Source organism: Lissotriton vulgaris, chromosome 10 (genome assembly GCF_964263255.1).
Source record: "Lissotriton vulgaris chromosome 10, aLisVul1.2, whole genome shotgun sequence".
In the NCBI taxonomy this organism is placed as follows: Eukaryota; Metazoa; Chordata; class Amphibia; order Caudata; family Salamandridae; genus Lissotriton; species Lissotriton vulgaris.
In genome coordinates, this window is record NC_141698.1 from 927,766,764 (window position 1) to 927,787,308 (window position 20,545).

The window sequence follows — 20,545 nt, forward strand, 5'->3', positions numbered from 1 at the left end:
TGGTTCAACACCTGGTGGGTTCCTTGAACGCCAGGGCGGATGAACTCCGCCACAGGTGCATGATGGATCACGAATGGCGTCTTCACTCTGAGGTAGTGCAAGGTCTCCTTCAACAGTGAGGAAAGCCTTGGTTAGATCTATTCGCCACGAAGAGAACACGCAATGCAAGCAGTTCTGTGTGTTGGAGTATCCAAGGCGGCACGAGCTCAGCGACGCCTTTCGTCACAAGTGGAATTGCGGCCTCCTGTACACCTTTCTGCCTGTACCACTTCCACCTAGAGCGTGGAAGAAGATCAAGCGTGACCGGACCCAAGTCATTCTTGTGGCTCTGGACTGGGCACGAAGAGTCTGGTACCACAAGCATGGTCATCGATCCTCCGATCAGCCTGCCTATTCGGGAAGATCTTCTGTCGCAGCAGCAGGGGACAGTTCTCCACCAAACCTGTCCAGCCTCCACCTCCTTGCATGGAGATTGAGCGGCAGCAGTTGACAGCTTTTGACCTTCCTCCCAAAGTCTGTAACGTCATCTTAGCGGTCCTCCACTAAAACTGTATACGCCTGTAGATGGAACAAATTTAGGGCATGGTGCACAGCAAAGGCTGTGGATCCCCTTTCTGCCCCTTTTTCTGAGGTTCTCCTCTTCATTCTTTCTTTGGCCCAGCAGGGGTCTGCTCTAGGCACCCTTAAAGCTATCTTTCGTCCATTTTGGCCTTTCTTTGCCTTCCTGATCAGCCTTCTCTTTTCAAGTCCCCTATTGTTAATAGATTTCTAAAGGGCATTACTCATCTCTTTCCTCCTCCTTTCGTAATGCCCCAGTGGGGTGTGAATCTTGTGCTCACTTATCTTATGTGTGCTCCCTTTGAGCCACTACATAATTGTCCTCTTCATCTTCTTACTTTGAAAACTGCTATCCTGCTCGGTATCACCCCTGCTCGCAGGGTGAGTGAGCTTCAAGCTCTTGCTTCCAAACCTCCCTTTCTTGCTGTCCATCCGGAAAAAGTTGTCCGTACTGGGCCTTCTTTTCTGCACAAGGTGGTTACCTCTTTCCAGGCCAGACCATCACATTGCCCACCTTTACGCCTCCGCACCCTTCCAAAGAGGAGGAGAGACTCCACCATCTGGACCCAAAACATGCGCTGTCCTTCTACCTGGCCTGCAATAAAGCTTTCCGGGTGGACGATCAACTCTTCGTGGGTTATGTGGGTGCCAAGAAAGGTCGGGCCGTGCACAAACGGTCCATTACTAGATGGGTTGTCCTATCAAAGTTTGTTATTCTTTGGCGAAAAAGGAACCTCCGGTAGGCCTGTGCACCCACTCGGGTGACGATAGTCACTGCTGCTTTGGAACGTGGAGTTCCGTTGGTTGACATCTGCCAGGCAGCCTCGTGGACATCCCTGCACTCGTTCACAAGATATTACTGGCTGGACAGCCTAGTCCAGAGAGATAGCTTTTTCGGCCTTTCTGTTCTCCGGGACTTCCTGGTGTGAACTTGGTTCACAGATCCACCTCTGGGGTTAGCATTGCTGGGGTATCTATTCTAGGGTAAGGAATCTATAACTACAGTCTCTTTCAAATGAATAAGTGACTTACCTTCGGCGACGATGTATCTGTAACAGACATTAGTAGTTATAGATTCCTTACCGCCCCACCCATTCTCCCCGTTCTGCAACCTGACTTCTAGGGCCCTAGTTATGTGCAGCAGTGGTCCGTGTCTTGCTTTGCTCTTACAGATACATTGTTACCGAAGGTAAGTATCTTGTTAAATCAATCAATCAATACTTTATTTCGCATTTAGAAACTAATGCATAAAAAGTTCAGATAAAATTATACAAACATATCAATAAGTTATCATAAAAAGGGTGATATCTAAAATTGTGTCCTAAAACCCTTAAAAACAGCATATACATCACCTCACTAGTTCATCGGCATCTTAATACATTTAGATTTGTTCGAGCTGTGCATATTACACAGGTGTTGATCACATGTTTGCTAATCTGCCAGTTTTTAGTGCTGTACATAAAAACGAGGCCACGTCAGGCAAACCTATGGCGTCTCTAATTGTAATATAACAGACCGTGCTATAGGATAAATCGTTTCCTCTCTGTTTCATAAAAATGGCAGAAAAACAGTATGTGTATAATTGATTGTTTTGATCGGGAGTCACACAAACATTGTCCCAGTTGTCTCCGAGAACACATTCGCTGGGAGACCAGCATTAAAGTTACATACCCCAACCGAAACCTTACTAAAAATGAAATTATGGCAATTATTGGTCACACAAGCAAGGTACAAGGATAGGCAGTACACCAAAGCGATGCCCTTATTATATGCAATTATTGTGGCTTTATCTTTATTTCTCTGCTCTCTTTCTTGTACACATTTCGTTAAAATAGAATTTTTTTGTTTCACCTTTGACAAGGATTTCAATTTCACGAGGTCGTCCTAAAGGGCCACCAACCCTAGAGAGTACAGAGTGCACCTTATAACTTGTTCTTTTTGTCTAGTGTTTGGTGGATCAAATCATCAAAGTTGCTTTGGCCAGGTTCCCTTGCACCCACTAAAGACTCAGTGGGGTCCACGGATTCCAGTAACAATTTAGTGGGAGTTCACAGAAGTCAAAGGGTCAATAACCACTGGTAAAGCATGATTATTTACTGTGAAAATGCATTTTCTGACACTAATACTAATTTAATATTAAATTTCAGGATGGGAAACCAGCAATGTCGCCATGCAAGCTGCACCTCAACCAGCACAGACAATGAATAGTCTAAATGCCGATGTTAACAAGAAAACAGGACAAGGTATAGAAATGGTTCTCTGTGCTTATTCTCCACATTCTGTGCTTATAGGTTTCGGATTTTGCACATGATGTTTTCCTTTTAAACAACCACTGACTGATATGACCTAATATTATTTTATATGTTTTTGCTGGCTCTATTTGTTAGATTGTATGTGATTCACACAATTACTTGTGCATTATGTTGTTGCCATAAACCACTTTTTATATTGATTTAATAAAGTAAGTGTTGATGGCTGCCATTTTCGAATGAGGGGTCGGGCGGGGGGAGGGGGGGGCGGTTGGGCTTGGGGGGGGTTGAGGCCTTTTTCAGAATTTTCTCTGGTCATAATTCAAGAGGACTAGGAAAGGAACCCAGCTAGAGGAAGCTGTTAATTTGGAATAGGTCTCCTTCTGTGCTGTCACCATGTGAAAGCATAGATTGAATCCAGGGGTGGGAGAGTTTGCATGAGTTGGGAGGCCTAATGCATGAAAGCCTGCAATTCATGTTTGAAAACCTATCTCTAAATTTCTTGCGTTTGGCTCTGATAGAGAGCCTTTAGTAGTCATACCAGGTTCTGATTACGGGTTTTCACTGCAATGACATAACCGTAGTGGGGAAACAAATGTTATTTTTCCACTGCTGTTATTTCACCTGGCAAAGTGCTTGCTTCCCACAATGTTTTCCATCTAACCTAGGTCTTCAGAGTCCAGAAGGAGATGGTGGAATCGAGACTGAATATCGGCTGTCTCAATTGCTTCTATCAGTTCTGTACGCTCCATCCCATCAGCATAGGATTTGCGTACATCCCCTGTGCTGATGTGAATTCAGTCAAGGCTGACCTCTGCCTTTTAGTGCAGCACCGGAACTCTGATGTGATGAGAGCAGAGAGCACAGCTTCATTTAGGAGATAAGCTGAAGAGTGGCAGGAAGCTAAAAATGTATTTAAAACAATATTAGGATATGCAGGCAAGAGAGATACCATTGTAGTGGGGAGTGTACAGACAACAGGTATTGCATTTTAAAATAAAAGGATGGGTGGAGAAGAAAAGTAACAAGGAGGGTGGCAGGATGCTAGGTATTGGACTTTTATTAACATTTTTCCCGGGGAGGTGTTTTTCATTGTTTGGAACTGTGGTAGAGCAAAAGGTATAGACTATGTATTTGAGGGAGGGTATAGCAAGATGGATGTGCTTGGCGGTATGTATTGGCTATTCCTATACGTATTGCTAGGGTTTGAGGGCTGACAATGTTGAGGCTGTGATGGGCATATTTCACCCATGGATCCTCTTCTACTTAGCACTAGATCCAATAGATCAGCTGCACTCGGGAAAGACCACATAATGTAAATGTGTTGATAGGTGCTAGCAATAATGAGGTTATTAACCACCCCTGTGTGTTCCATGCAACCTCATAGACAACGCAAGCTTCAAACTTGTGTTCTGTTTCAATTTAAACACCTTAGATCTGACTGAAGATGAAGGCTACCAAGAAATTCCCATTCTCCACCAGTAAACCAGGAGGTCTGTTTTGCCTCCTGTTAGGGTTAGCAGTAGTCTGAGTCAAATTAAATAGATTTTCAACAGAGGAGGCCTTACTGACCTGTCACAGTAAGTGGGATTACGGGCAGCGCCACAAAACTAACCTGAATAGTTGTGTGTCCAATTCTTATAGCACTCGGTGTCATAAAAAGCACACCACACTCCTTCCAGACTAATATGATGGTTTACAGGACCAGCTCCATGCCCTCCCTTCTTTCCTCTTCGAGGGTAGAATCCTATATCACTTTGCAAGTAGTGGTTTCATGTTAAGGTGAAGTTGGCCACCTACAAGGGTCAGCACCGCAGCTCATGTAGGTGAACCCAGCAGAAGGAGCATAAAGCGGTGCTTAGTAGGCATAAATATTGAAAAACTAGGAAATAGGTGATAGGCATGTGGTTGGGGAAATCTCCCTAATCGCCATTCTCTAAACCATGGCTTTTTTATTTAAAGAGTCTTCTGCAGAGTATAGCATTAAAGAGGTGAGCCCCATACAGTTTATGGGGAAACACAGTTCTCAAAGGACCATAATAAAGATTATTTGATAAACCGTATTGTGATTGTAGGTATAGTCTGAATTCTCTCAAAGATTCTAAAAGTGCTTCTTGTTTTGGAGGACGTACTGCCATCAGAATGCAAAACTATGCTTTGAAAGAGAGCCCCCATAGTGGGGGCATGGCCGATATAAACTGACTGTAGGTGATGCATCTCGGAGGTTATGTTTAAGTTTCTGCACCTTGCTAAGACAATACCGGTGGTATCAACGTAAAAAAGGAAAGCACCCAGCAATAGGGCCTGTTTGCTCAAGAACCGGGTTGAGGGTCTAGCAAGCAGACTGAATAACGTAAGTCAAGACAATAGGAAAAAACAGTAAAATAAAGCATCCACCCGCAGATATTAAATATAACAGAAAGGTTATACCATCATACCAAGCATAAGAAAATATTAACGAGCTTCAATAAGAGTTTAGCTGTCGGGCTTCTTGTTAAAGCTCAAAGGGGATGTTATCTCAGTATCACATGACCTGATCAAAACAAACCATATATATATTTTTTAATTCTGTTAGTGTTTAGAATTTTAAAACCTATTTATTTATATATCAAGTTTTATATAGCGTGAACATGATTCCAAAGGATATCGGAGCGCTTTACAATTGGAGGGAAGGAAAGGTAATAAATGCAGTACCAGCATCAAATAAGAATACCAAACAGAACAGTTACAAACAAAAGGAGTCAACCGAGAATAAGACTGAACTGGTACATATCGTACTAGAAAGGGAGAAATTGATAAGTTAAAGAAGAATAGCACCCAGCGCCGGTCTTAAAGGTAACTCCAATACCATGGAGCAGAAGATCTAAGCCCATTTAAGGTAAGATCTTGTTCATAAGATGTATTTTAGCTTCCAATTTGAAAGCAACCATGGAGGAGATTCTGCGTTCTTCTGGTGGGAGAGAGTTCCAGATCTTCGGAGCAGAGCTGGAGAAAGCTTGGTGACACGTTCTCTTGTTGCGAAAGATCTGTGGTTTCAGGAGGAAAGAGTTAGCACTACTTGAAATCTATCACCTCCGGATAATTCTAGCTTTTGCGCTAGATTACTGGGGGTTTTGAAATGGAGGGCTTTGTGAGACAGGCAGGCAATATTTAGCTGTATTCTTGCTTCGTAGGGCAACTAATTTAGGGATTTAAGGACTAGGGATATGTGCGCATATATTTTGGTACCCGTAACCCGTATACCTTGGCCCCTTATTGGGGCATAGGTATATTTAGGGAGGCCACAGAGCGTAACACTGCCATAATCTAGCCTCAGCAAAACAAGCGCTTGGACCACCTGCTTGAAGTCAGCTTGTGGAAGGAATGGTTTGAGATTCCGGAGTATCCTCATCAGTTGATTAACTCCCTTGGACACATTGCTAATATGATTCTTCATGTTAAGATGCTTGTCCAGGGTGATTCCAAGAGATTTGGCTGAGTCAATAATAAAGGGGAAGCAGTTGAAGGCTGTGAGGTGCTTCATCCAAAGGTTTAACTTGGAGATGTGATTCGGAGGAGAAGTGAGAAGGAATTTTGTTTTGGAGGTGTTGAGCAGGAGGTGGTTCTCGGTTAACCAGTTTTGAGTATTCGTTAAATAGAGTTGCGTATCATCCACATACATATGGAAGAAAATGTTTGTAGAAATTAGTGCATTAGCTAATGGTTCCACAAACAAGTTGAAGAGAATGGGAGATAGGGCGGACCCTTGGGGGACCCCCATGGATACTGGAGAGGGCTGGGAAAAGGAGTGGTTTGCCTTGACTCTCTGGGATCTGTGGTGGAGGAAGAACGAGAACCATTGCAACACCCGCCCATAAAGGCCCATCCCGTTCTCCAAAATGAATAGGAGGATGTCATGATTGACAGTGTCGAATTCAGAGGAAAGGTCAAGGAGGATTAGGAGGCAAGATTCACTTTGGTCAAGCATTTTTGAAATGTCATCCATAACGTGAGTGAGAGCAGATTCAGTGCTGTGCCCACTCCGAAAGCCAGACTGATGTTTGTCCAGGAGTTGGATATTCTCGGTGTTAGCACAGAGTTGTGTTGGACGCATTTTTTTAGGAGTTTGGTTAGAGTGCGGATGTTAGAGATAGACGGGAAGTTGTTTAGGTCAGCACTATCTGACCCTGAGTGAGAACACTTGGATGAAGAGTGATGATGGCTCCGTGACTGGTCCTTCAAACTCCTACGTGATCAGGACCTGGAACGGCGCAGAGTCAACTGCCGGGCCTCAAAGCTTTTGGGACCGCTCCTACAAAGACTTCGGATACATGGTCAGCAGTCAGAGCACGACTTGGGTTCATGGTCGCGCTCCAAGCAGAAGAGGCACACGCGGTGCAGATCAGTCACAGACATCGGTCTGCTACAGGAACCGCAAGCCTTGAAGCCGGGCATCCCTCATGCGCCAGGAGTCGATGGACTTAAAAAACAATGTCGACATAGTCGAGAAAAGGTCAGTCAAAATGTGACTGGCGGTACCGCTCTCTCCATATCTGCGCTTGCTGGCATGGGAAAATAAAGATCTGACATCAGTGCGCGAAGTAGCTAATGTGTCGTCATCCCGGTGACCACAACGCCAACGACGAAAGCGGAGTCTTCCGACGCCACCTTTCGACGAGCAGGGGTACTGCTGACACAAATTCTCCGGATCCAGTCTGACGCCTGGGGGTAATTCTAAGGTAAGGAATATATAACTTACCTCTGTTTTTTACAGATATATTATTACCGAAGGTAAGTAACTTGTTCTACGAGTCCGAAGGAGACCAGGCGGAGATAATGGCATTGCTTCACTCTTCTGCTTATGTCAGGATCCTGAGGTGTAGCGTTACCCATTAAGAAAACCTGACCATTTAGGGTGGAAAACACCTGGGTAGACCCTAGTAGCACATTCGCACATAAAAAGGGAGGGGTATCCAGGGACGTGATTGAGCAGGAAATATTATTGCAACTAGAGGGACAGCAGGGCCCATCAACAGACCCCTCGGTACTACGCACTATAGCAGCACTCCCCAGAGAATATCAGGCTTTGGAACATCAGGAGGCTAAAGTCTCTATCCTAGCTACACAAAGACATCTATATGACACTGGTGATAAAACTGGTAGGGTACTGGCATGGTTGAGAAGACAAGAGGTGGAGGCACGATGAGTAGATGCCATAACTGGAGAAAAAGGAGAAACCTATGTCACAGCAGGGTAAATCACACAGGAGTTTGCCAAATACTTTTCAGCCTTTTACAGGTCTCGTCAATTGGTTGATGTCTCACATGTAGACAGCTACCTGGAGGAGATACCCATGCCTTCCCTTATGCTGGAGGACTGCCAGGTGATAGAAGATGATATCACACCTGAGGAAGTGCAGACAACTATAGAAAACCTGAAACCCGGAAAGACCCCAGGCCCTAATGGTATTACCGCAGCTATTTTTTAAGAAAAATGCTAGGCTTCTGAGTCTACACCTTCTCAATGAATATACGACGTTACATCGCGGTGTTTACACCGCAATACCTTTACAACGCAGGCATTACTACGCAAGTCATTACAACGAATTGTGCTGGAGGGCACATGTTGATTTACTATTCAGACTCCAGTCTACGTACAGTAGGGAAGGTGTTGGAATAGTAAATCACACTAGACCTTAGGTTAGATCGCCATCCAGCGCAAGTCATTGTAATGACTTGCGTTGTAATACCCGTGTTGTAAATGTATTGCGGCCTAAAGACCGCAATGTAACCGATGTTTCCCCTTCTCAAACGAGGCACAAAAAAAGGGGGCCCTTTCACATGTCTTCCGAAACGCCAAAATAGTGTTTACACATAAACCTGGAAAGCCCTGGAAAGCCCAAGACCGAATGCAGCTCCTACCACTCGATGTTCCCTAATGTTCCCCAACAAATATTGAGACAAATATTCTAGCCTCCATCCTGCCACAAAACTCTTGAAGGTTATTACCACCCTAATTCAATATGACCAGTTCCGCTTTATCCCAAGAGGTCGACACAGTTCGACCTCCGCCGTTGGCTTGAGACTATCCAAAATAGGGAGGACCACATATGCTATTGTCTTTAGATTCAAAGAAGGCATTTGATACAGTCCACTGGCCAAAGTGGACAGGTCCTAGTGAAATATGGGTTTGGCCCTAAATTTCGATCTTGGATTGCCCTGCTATACATAGGTCCAGTTGCCTCGTGCGGGCAAATGGTGAACTATCATCAGAATTCCCTATCGAGAGGGTCACCCGCCAGGGATGTCTTCTGTCCCCGCTATTATTTGCCCTAGTGTCGGAACCACTTGCATATATTATATGTGCCCACCCTTACCTTGCAGGCTTCCGGGTAAAGAAAGAAGACTCTGGAAACAAACGAATATCCCTATACCCTGATAACATTTTGTTGTATGTAAAGAAGCCCTTGCGAACTCTCTCTATGCTCTTCCACATAGTTGATAAAACGGGGCACACGCAGGCTCCAAGATCAATTGAGATAAGTCTAGCTTTTATCCAGCGGCTTGACAATTTGTCCCCCAGGATATCTTGCCGGTGGACAGTAGGGGGTTTTACCTCGGTATATATGTGACCATAAACAGAAATGACAGCTTAGAACTTAACGTCTGTAGAATCCTGAAAGTTCCATGAAGATGTAGAGAGATGGAGGTCACTGCCACTGACTATCTTGGGCAAGACAGCAATGTTTAAAATAACAGTGCCTAAACTCCTCTACCCACCTCAAAATATCCATCATAAAATCCTGGAAGAAATAGAAATATTTGCTAAAATTGAAGGAGAGGTCAGGCTGTTCCTTGGAAACAGAAGACACCTGAAGGTTGCGTTGCAAAACCTACAAAGGAATCGGTATAATTGAATGAATAGCACTTCCTGACATAAAGGAATATTACTGGGTGGTGCCTTTAATAGTGATTATTGAATGGGGACATATGCCGAAGATCATAAAAAATGCGCCGCTGAACAGACTCCATTCCAAGCCCATTCTTACATGCATTATCTTTATGGTGGTACAGGAGTAAAGAAGCTGATACCAGCAACACCGGTAGTAATAGAAGCCTGGAAGGGGGCAGAAAGATGTGAAGGAACACGTCTGAAGGAATTCAGGAAACTGCGGGGTTTTGAGGCCAGGGATACCATGGGCATCTCTAAAACTGGAGACATTATAGAAGGTGGTGACCTAATTACTTTCAGCTCACTTGAGGGAGAAAATCACTTTAGTAAGACACTGCTCTACAAATACCTACTACTCCACCATGCTAGGATGACCGGGAAATTAGACCTTGAAAATATACCAGAGTACGCACCTCTAGAAGGTAGTCTGCTCATGGGGGAGAGTCCAGAAAAAACCGTGTCATGGACCCATAGAATGATCACTAATAATGGCCCGAAATTTCTGACGAAACTTAAGACAACCCTGGGAAAGCGATGTGGGAGAATTCGATGACTTGGACTGGGATGCTGCCTTAGGGAAGTCTCAATTGAAGTACAACTTCGAATGTTCCAATTTAAACTCCTTCATAGGATCTATTATGATGGGGCCCATTTGCATAGCTTCAGTTGAACTGATTCAACTAGTTGCCTTCGCTGTGGGGTGGAGCATGGGAAATACATACATGCGATATGGGAATGCCCTAGCATCCAACGGTACTGGACCGATATTGTGGATGAACGCAATCTGATACTGGGCGAAACCATACAGATGAATCTTAAACCTATCTTGCTGGCACCCCCACAAAAGTAGCTCTTCCCAGGGCAAAACTTAGGTTTAGTAATTTAGGCCTAGTGGTGGCTAAGCAAGACATAGCTAAGCACTGGGATGTATCCAGTCCCCATCCCCCTCCCCCAATGGTGTAAGAATGGAAAGCTGGGATGGATCTCTACATGGCCGCCAAAAAAGTCACATATAAGACCAGAGGGTGCCTGAGGGAATTCACTAAATATGGGGGCACTGGCTATGACACTATGGAATCGACTTAGGAAGTGGCACTCAACAGCTCAGACACAGAGCCTCATGTTGAGTGATGACTATATAAGCTATCTTTGGAGTATCCTACTGATTGTTGCCTTGCTAACAGAAAATCTACTAAAAATATTCAAAACAAAAAAAAAGTTGCTTCTCAATTTAGGATGGGGTGAGAAACTGGATGGTGCGAGGTGCTGAATCATTAGGAAAAGTAGATTAGCTAAAATTACACTCCTTCCCTTGTGGGTGGACTGAGATACCATTTACAGATGAATGGGTGTTTTAATTGCCCTAGAGTTCCATACATTCAGACAGGTATGTGTTTTTAAAGTGTCTGATTGCGTTGTTTTGGAATAACTAAAGCTCAGCAGGAGCAATGAGGTGGCAATTAATGCCCGTTGGAGTCAAGGATAAGGTGAGGTCTCTTTATTAAAAAAGCTGGGGAACGTGAGGTTGCAGGGAGATTTATTTGCTGCAGTGTTTAAGATTGAGTGTACTGAGAATGCTTGTTTTGGTGGTGTGGAGTGCAAAAAAACGATGGATTTAGGCCCACATCTCTGTACTGGGGTAAATGTATGACATTGTTCTGCATTCTGTCCATCAACTGTTGTTTTTGCATTCGTCTAGTATCTAAACATGGCTGAACGCTCTAAAAAGAGGCTTTTCAGGCCCTGCAGATCTTGTGGAAACGCCAGGTTTTATTCTGAGGATCCTCACAAAGACTGTTTATATTGTCTTCATCCCAACCATGTGGCTTAGGACTGCAAACACTGCAGGACCTTTTCAGGACCTTTTCAGCAAAAACTTTGAGGGATAGAGAGGCACGTCTTCTGTTGTGGCTTCAGAAGGCCACCTCAGTTTCGGACTCAGAGGAGGAATCCACTAGCCAGTCTTTAAAAAAGAGAATGTCTTCTGCTTCAGAGGAATCAGTGGATCATAAAAAGCAAAAAACGAAGGGAAAAGAAACATCTTCGTATTCTCTCCCTCAAACTCCTCTGAAGAAAACCTCAGTGTTAAGGGTAGTGTCTTCAGCTCCATCGACGAAAACTGTGGCGTCCCCGGCGCTGGTTTTTGTGAAGACATCGACGACGACAATCTCAACAACGACAGCAGCGTCGACGGCAGTAACCAAGACTACGCCACCGACTAAAGGTTCGACGACGACTCCGTTGACGGGAAGAGCATCATCCTCATCGACGATCCCAGCGACGACGACCTAGTCGACGTCAGTTCTGTCAACTACTTCGTTAACGACCATTCGAATCTCGACGACGGGAGCATCGCCAACGGGAGCTCCGTCAACTACGGCTTTTAAATCACCGAAGTCGCAGACTTTAATCTCTATAAGATCTTTTCAACCGTTGACTGGCTCGTCGACTGTCAGGAAATCCACCGATTATATGGCGTGGACAAAAATGTCTCCCCTTCCTCCATCAAATCTGCTAGATCTACAGGAATCAGATGATGAAGGATCTACAGGTGTGGCTTACAGCCCCTCTCCACTGCAGCTTAAGAGTCAGGAGACTGATGAGGAAGAGTGTCAGGAGGTTTGAGGTTTACTCCTTCAAAGATCATCCAGTAGCCGAATCTAAGAGATATGATTCATTCCAAGAATCATATGACTGAGGAGGAAGAAGAACCGCATACTGAGGAGAGGGAAGAATCCATCCCAATGCCCATCTCTCCGGTGACTGACTTACTTCTCATGATCAACGACTATTATCCTCGTTTTCCCGAAGCTAATGCTCCTGCTGCAAATACTTCAGACACTCCTACCCAAGTGCCGGTAGTTCAACCTACACCTAAAGTGCAAAAATTGCAATCTCCTCCAATCGTCACAATACGGGATGATTTCACAGAGAGTGATGGAGAAGACCAGCCAAAAGGAGAACTTTTTCAAGATACTCCGTGGGTGTTGAATGGAATGAGTATATTTTGCCTACAACTCTATCTCCTTCACCAGCAAACTCTCCTCTGAGGGACATTGGAGTATTCCATGACATTATGGAAAAAGCGTCAAAAAGATTTGAGCTCCCGCTGCTGGTACAGGAAACAAAAATTGTAGACATGCCTTTAGATGGAGAGAATCTCTTTGGTAAACATATTGACGATGCTCTCCAGAGAATCAAGGCGCACACAGACACAGCGTGGGGGTCTCTTCAACAGGGCAGATTCCAGTCCTTTCGGAAGAGAGGGTCTTGAGGCCAATGCAACCAAAGGTCTTCGTACCAGTCAAACAGGTACCAGCCTTACAGTCAGAAAGGATATCGACAGCTTTCCAGTAACCAGCAATGTCGTTCCTCAAACCCCTCTTACCACCAACAATCCAGGGGAAAGAATGCTGCAAGGGGGGGGAAAGCGCAGCAATCCAATAGACGACAGTGACTTCATCAAGGCGCCCGCCACTTGGTCGGACATCGGCAACAGCCATTATCTCTCTCTTTTCACAACAATGGCTGTCAATAACAACAGACAGATGGGTACTGGATGTAATTCATCAATGATAGAAAAAGGGGCAATAAAGGAGGTTCAGTTTCCTCCGCGAGGGAAAGGCTTTTACTCACATTTCTTTCTGATAAAGAAAAAACAAACATCAAAATGGAGGCAGGTAATGGACCTGAGAGGTCTGAACCAATTCATCAAGAAAATTCCCTTTCGCATTCTATCCCTTCAAGAAATGCTCTTGCTCTTACGCAAAGGAGATTTCATTGCATCCCTGGACCTTTTAGATGCTTATTTCCACATTCTGATTCATGTTCATCACAGAAAATATTTGTGTTTTGTAGTTGAAGGGCGCCACTACCAATTCAAAGTGTTGCTCTTTGGACTAAAATCGGCTCCAAGGGTCCTTACAAAATGCATGGCACATATGTAGCTCACCTGAGACTACAGGGACACCAAATATTCCCATATCTGGACGATTGGCTTATAAAAGGATAGTCTTACAAGGAAGTCCAAATCTCCCTGCAATGCTGCATGGATCTCTTTTATTGCCTGGGCCTGCGAATCAACCTGGAAAATTCGTCCCTTGTTTCATCGCAATCCCTTCAATTCCTGGGAGCTATGCTTCGCACAAGGGAAGCAAAAACCTATCCGTCAGAGGAGCGATTTCAGAAAATCTTAAATCTTCCATCAGTCCTGCAGTCAAAAAAGTGCACCTTAGTGAGAGTATTCAAGTCCTTGTTGGGGATGATGTCTTCCTGTATCCCATTGCTTCCAAATTGCTGACTGCACGTGAGACCTTTACAGGAACTCCTAGACAAACAATGGATACAATCCCAGGGATCCTTCGAAGATTGGATCACCATTTCTCCTCTGATTCGAGAAGCCCTGTCATGGTGGAAGATAAGAAAACATTTAATAACAGGCCTGATATTCGAACTTCAACGCCCCAGTTACGTAATGTCAGATGCCTCACTTCAAGGCTGGGGGGCACATCTCCAATACCTCGAAATACAAATCAATTGGCCTGAACAAGAAGCTCAACTGCATATCAACATGTTGGAACTGAAAGCAGTAATCCTGGGTTTACAAGTTTTGCTCCCCAGGATGCACAATTCTACAGTAATGGTCAGAACGGACAGTACAACTACAATGTTCTACCTCTTAAAACAAGGAGGCTCAAGATCAAAGCTTCTATCGGCACAGGAGATTTGGAGATGGCTACTACTTCACAACATTTCTCTTCAAGTGCAACACATTCCAGGGATAAGCAACAAAAGAGCCGATACCCTGAGCAGATCAGCCAGTGTTTCTCACGTATGGAAGCTAGCTCAAAGTCAACTCCTAACAGTGTTTCGTCGGTGGGGCACACCAACGTTGGATCTGTTTGCAAATCGGCACAACTCAAAATGCAAACACTTCGCAAGCAGGTTCCCTCAGGCGGGATCATGGGGCAATGCGCTGCATCTGCGTTGGACGGGAATGTTCGCATATGCATTTCCTCCATTCCCTCTGATATCAAGAGTACTTCTTCGGAAAATGAGGTCAGAACCATACCACTTTAATTCTGATAGCCCCAGCTTGGCCGAGGCAAGCTTGGTTCTCGGAGCTTCTTCAATTGTCAATAGCCCCCAGAATTCCGTTTTCGATATCGCAGGATCTGATCTCCATGAACAGACAAATTCTCCACCCAAATTTGACATCGCTGAATTTATCACCTGGAACCTCACAAACATGAATTCCGATCCTTAAACATCTCTCAAGAATGCTGGGATATACTTTCTCAATCTCGTGCAATCTCAACAAACCAGACATATACAGCAAAATGGAAGAGATTTTGCCAGTGGTGTGCATCTCGGGCTCTACATCCTTTCACTACCTCTCTGGAACAAATCCTCCCATATATTTTGCATTTGTCCAAAGCAGATCTCTCTCATGCGTTCTTAAAGGTACACTTGGCAGCAATTTCAAGATATAGAAGGGTTCCTAATCGACCATCGCTTTGGTCACAAAGAGTGATAAAAGAATTTCTCAAAGGACTTTTTAGAGTGATTCCCCCTATCCAGCATCCTCTGGTACCATGGCACCTAAATACGGTTCTAACACAGCTCATGAAACCACCGTTTGAACCAGTGCATAAAGCGGACGTGCAGTTCATATCTTGGAAGACAGCTTTGCTGTTGGCCCTTACGTCAGCTAGGAGGGTCCGCGAGATTCAAGCCTTCTCGATTGCAGAACCATGTCTTCAGTTTAGGCAGGACAAAGTAATACTGAGAACGAATCCAAAATTAATTCCTAAGGTTCCTACAATCATTCATCTCAATGAACCTGTAGTGTTGCCTACATATTTGGGAAATCCTACTACAGAAGCGGAGAGAGCCCTACACACTCTGGACATTAAACAATGTTTGAAGTTCTACATTGACAGAATAAAGTAGTTTCGGAAAACAAAGCAGCTATTTGTAGCCTTTTCTAGACCGAGGAAACTCCTAGTTTCGTCCGGATCAAGTATCTCAAGATGGATAACATCCGCCATTCTTAAATATCACGAGAAAGCTGGAAAACCTCTACGCTCCAGAGTGCACTCTCATTCCACTGGAAAGATGGCGACTTCAGCGGCTCTGTTCGCAGGCGTGTCATTTCCAGACATCTGCAGAGCAGCGACATGGAAAAGCGTACACACCTTCACTAGACACTATTGTCTAGATACTGCATGGAAGGGAGGATGCAGCAGTGGGACAAGCAGTTCTTCAATACTTATTTCAATAAGGTATTTTTCAAACTATGTTAACAAAGTATAGATATATTTATTTATGCACTATATTTGTCCTTTTCTTTCTTTTCCATATAAATTCCTAGCAGGGACCGTTTATTGATACTGGATGGCGTCCAGGGTTTCATATATACCAATGTTTAGGAGCAGAGCCCAGAGATATTAGGGTTCTATCCTGGAAACGCAAATGGGTATGTGTACTGCTCTCTACTCTGATATAAGCATGTGAATCTATGAAAGATTCAATACTGGAGAAAAACTAGTTACTTACCTGTACACTATGGTTCTCCAGTATTATCTTTCATAGATTCACATGCGGCCCGCCCGCCTCCCCGTTTCTCAGGTAGAACATTTTACCTCTGCATATATCCTTGTCTCTCACTTGGGGCTGAAAATCTGAGGTAGGATAGCTCTGCTGGGGTTTGTGATGTCAGGGATGGTAGCTGATTGGCTGAGTTTTAGACCAAACAATATTGAGGTCTGTTTGCCAAATAATGTGATTCCCTATGGGATTTCTATACAGTTGTTCTCTATGATACTGCTGTGGTCATTCTGTTACCGTGAGACTCCCACCATGACGACGGGGAAGATACAAGCATGTGAATCTATGAAAGATAATACTGGAGAAACGTAGTGTACAGGTAAGTAACTCTTTTTTTTTATTGTAGCCCTGCGGACACTACTTAATGTGTACCTGATATAGAGGTATTTCTCTTTGGTTACTAACAATCCCATAAAGGGATCAGGGGCACTGTGAAAACAGCAATCACCTTATTTCCTTATTCACAGTATCGCACAAACTGTATTAAGAAGAATGAACACTTTTAAGTTAAAAGTATAACTACAGGAACAATTTGTTTCTCAGTACATCTGAAAACAACTACACAGAAGATAATAAAAACAGCAATAAGACCAGTAATCAATAACCAGAATAAAATTAACATTTCTAGCATTGCTAGAATATCATTAAATGTTATCTAGAACCGAACACCCTGATGCCTCAGTCTATGCACTATACTATGAGAGCATGATAGGTAGAACAACGTCCCGTTGGAGTTTCTTAGGGAGAAAATCACGCACTGCATATCTTGACAGCAAAGACTGTCTTTATCAGTGGAAGTGTGAAGACCGTGTTCCCCGAGAAAGGTGAACACCCACTACAGTAGCAGTCAGTCGGTCTTCTTCCGGGACTTAGCTTTATCAGCTTTAGTCTTCATGCAACATGCATCATCTGCGAAGTGTGCTGGCAGCAGGTGTGATGGTCTCTGGCAGAATCCCAGGAGATAATCTGGGCAAAGGACCTTTCCTGACAAATGGCAGTCCTTATATTGGAAATCTGATTAGAAATTGGAATTTATAGCTTACGTTTAGGAATGTCTGACATAGATTATGTGCATGAAGGTATGCATCCCAAACATTTCCGCATGAACATATAAGGCAAAATAATGTCAATCCAGACTACATTATTCTGGTCCTATGTCTGTATGTGTTCATATCTAACCTAGACATGATGAGGAGTAGACATTTGATCCAGGCAAATGTAGCATTCAATATTATATCTGTCATTAATCGAAGGAGTTTGAATTCCATAAAAAATTAATTCTGATGGTAGAAATATAGACTAGGCAAATTCACCACAAGTATCGGCCTACAGCAAGAACTTCATCTACCCAAAAATTCAAATTTCACTCAATTGGTGCTTCTCCCTCCCAAACCAATGGCTTCAGCCAGACCCCATCCATCAGCTATCCAGCTTAGAGAGGATTTCGGCAGATACAGCCATACAACTTTACCCTACTGGTAGATTTTTACTTCCATTTAAGCGTCTGTTGGAAGGTAAACCCGATTAGTGTATTCAACTCTTGGACTATTTCAGTTGGCCTGAAATTGCATCTATCTCCTGGTCAACCACGAGTCGTGACAGCTGATTGACGCTTTTCTTTTTAAATAAATTGATCTTGCATTTTGGTGCTTTTGTCATTTTGGTGTCATTTTACCCATTACATTTTTCTTAATTTTTGTAAATTGGTAGTGGGATTTCCTTTGTGTTTTGACAGTTTTAGTGTTTTGTTACTGCTAAATAAACATTGTTCCACGTTAAACCGGTCTGCTCTGTGCCGTAGCTACCAGGGGGTGAGCCCATGTTAATTATTGAAACGAAGTTTTTGCCTTAACACATTTGTGGCCAGATTCTTTGTGGTGTACTCCCATCCACCACAATTAATGATCCACTTTCTTACACTAACATACATGTATTTGTGTGGAGATCCAGTTTTGTGTTGGGAACAGGTGGGTCTTAGCTGCATAAGACAGAAACATGCTACTGGCTGAAATAACCCTTTGTCCAAATCTGTAGTGTATGCTTTTACCATTGTGCTCCTGCTACTCCGGCTCCGCTCCAGGACTTATACTTTAACCTTTTTTGTTAACTTTAGTTGCACCTGAAAATAAGGCATACACTGGCTGGACTTATTTGGCACAGGTGACAGATGTTTAAATACATTGCTTGGTATTTCTTATTTTTACTCTGGCAGCAGGTTACAGTAGCATTTTTATGTATCACAACAAGTTGATAATGCGAAAATAGCTGCTGATTAAATGAGATTTGCCTTGGTATAAATCAATTAATCTGTGACACATCTAAAATATTGGAGTTTTGCCTTTGGAACATGTTTATTACCTTTTTAAGCACATTCATGCTCTCCAGTATTGTTTCCAAAACATTCTACAGACAAACTGGTAAAGCGTACAACTTTGTTTTGTTCTTTGCAGAGGCTGCAAAAAATCCAAAGGACCTGACACCATGGTTTAACCTTTTTGCCGACTTGGACCCTCTATCCAACCCTGACGCTGTTGGGAAAACTGATAGAGAACATGAAAAGCTGAATGCTTGAGTAACCCATCTCGTAACGAGAAATCGATCCTTCACCTCGCATCCTCATATTTTTTTGTATATTTTTTCAATTCAGCAAATTTGCATGTGTGCTTAAATGAAGTATGTGCGATAGCATTAAACCTCTAGGGTTAAGCCATTAATGTATTAATTAACTGCAATCTTATAAAATTGGGGACCTTCTCTACACTGGAAAATGAAGAAGCTAAAATTTGAAAAGTTGGAGTCCTTACAAAATCATTATACATGCTGGAATACGATTCTTCATGTGGTGTCACAGATGACGTGAAAGAAAAGAAAATATTGAATTTATTGTTTGTAGTACTGCAATTCCTCAATCATCACTTTGCGGTTTCGAGGAAAGCTAAGTATCTGACCTTTACCTTTAAATAACTGCTTCTAAATGAAAATCAAATCATGACAGTTTATGCTACGATTTATATGTAAAATGATTTGTCTTTAGAAGTGGCTATAAATTAGCAATCCTAGTAGTGTCATCTGTGAGCAAACTTTAATTGCACTAAATAAGACCAAATTTGTACTGATAATTCATCTGAAATTACAGGTTCATGACAAACGTCTCGTATTGAAAATCATCTTCTGTCAAGTTGCACCTGAAAAGCATTTTTTTAATTTCTCTCATTACGCGCTGTCGTAAGTCTTTAATAAAAGATTTTAACAAATTGTTTTCTGCAAATATCTAAATTGTACCATGTGGTTTGAACATAGTTTGATACTCAACGTTTCATGTTTCTCCTCGATTATTTTTTTTTTTTAACGATGGAGTATATGATGTGATTTAGGGCCAAATGTACGACCATTTAGCATGCGCAAAATCGGTAGCAAAATGTTTTGGGCATGCTAAAATGGCCGTTTGCCATGTACAAAAGCCACTCGCAATTGCCCAAATAAATTTGCGACTAAATACCGACACGCAAAAATTGCCCATGCAATTTGCGACTACCAAATTGCGTATCGCAATTTGCAAGTTGCTAAATAGCATATACATAACAATCGCAAATTTGAAAACATGCAAAAATTCAAAATGGCGCATGCAATTTACCACTAACCAGCTATAGGTGGTAATCGGGTACAACCTATAAAAAGACACCCAGAATTTTAACAATGGCTGCCCTGTATTGGCTAGCAAGGAGGAGGCGGACAATGGCAGCATGGCAGAGGAGAAGACCGGAGAGGATATTCAGAGTCAGGCTGACATTGTTGGATAAGACTGAAGAGGAGATATAAGATCAGTACAGGCTAAGTAGCAGGGGCATACTAAAGCTCATTGACATCTTGAAGCCACAACTTGAGAGTAGTAGCATGCGCAGCAATGCTATTCCCACACATGTGCAGGTTTTGTGCTCCCTCTACCTCTTGCCGTCTGGTAGTTACTAGAATGTCATAGCAGTGGCTGGTGGTATATCTCAAAGTGCGTTATCCCGTTTCTGCCACCACTTCCTAGAAGCAATGCTACAACACATACACCAACACATATACATGCGCTGTGACAATCGGGAATTAGACAAGACTAAATTGGATTTCTACAGGTTAGCAAGATTACCACAGGTAATAGGCTTCATAAATGGGACACATGTGCCCATATGTCCACCATCCCGCATAGAATA

General features: G+C 43.2%; 1 protein-coding gene across 4 annotated transcripts in view; it reads left to right on the forward strand.

The window, feature by feature from the left end:
- ICA1 (islet cell autoantigen 1) overlaps positions 1-19,600 on the forward strand; it is a 315,337-nt gene extending 295,737 nt beyond the window's left edge. For all 4 annotated transcript variants that reach the window (XM_086941905.1, XM_086941907.1, XM_086941906.1 and 1 more), the window contains 2 exons: positions 2,706-2,801; positions 18,797-19,600. In XM_086941905.1, the coding sequence (XP_086798031.1) occupies positions 2,706-2,801; positions 18,797-18,918 (218 nt within the window). In that variant the 3' untranslated portion in view covers positions 18,919-19,600. The remainder of the gene's footprint in view (positions 1-2,705; positions 2,802-18,796) is intronic.
- Positions 19,601-20,545: the final 945 nt, after the last annotated feature.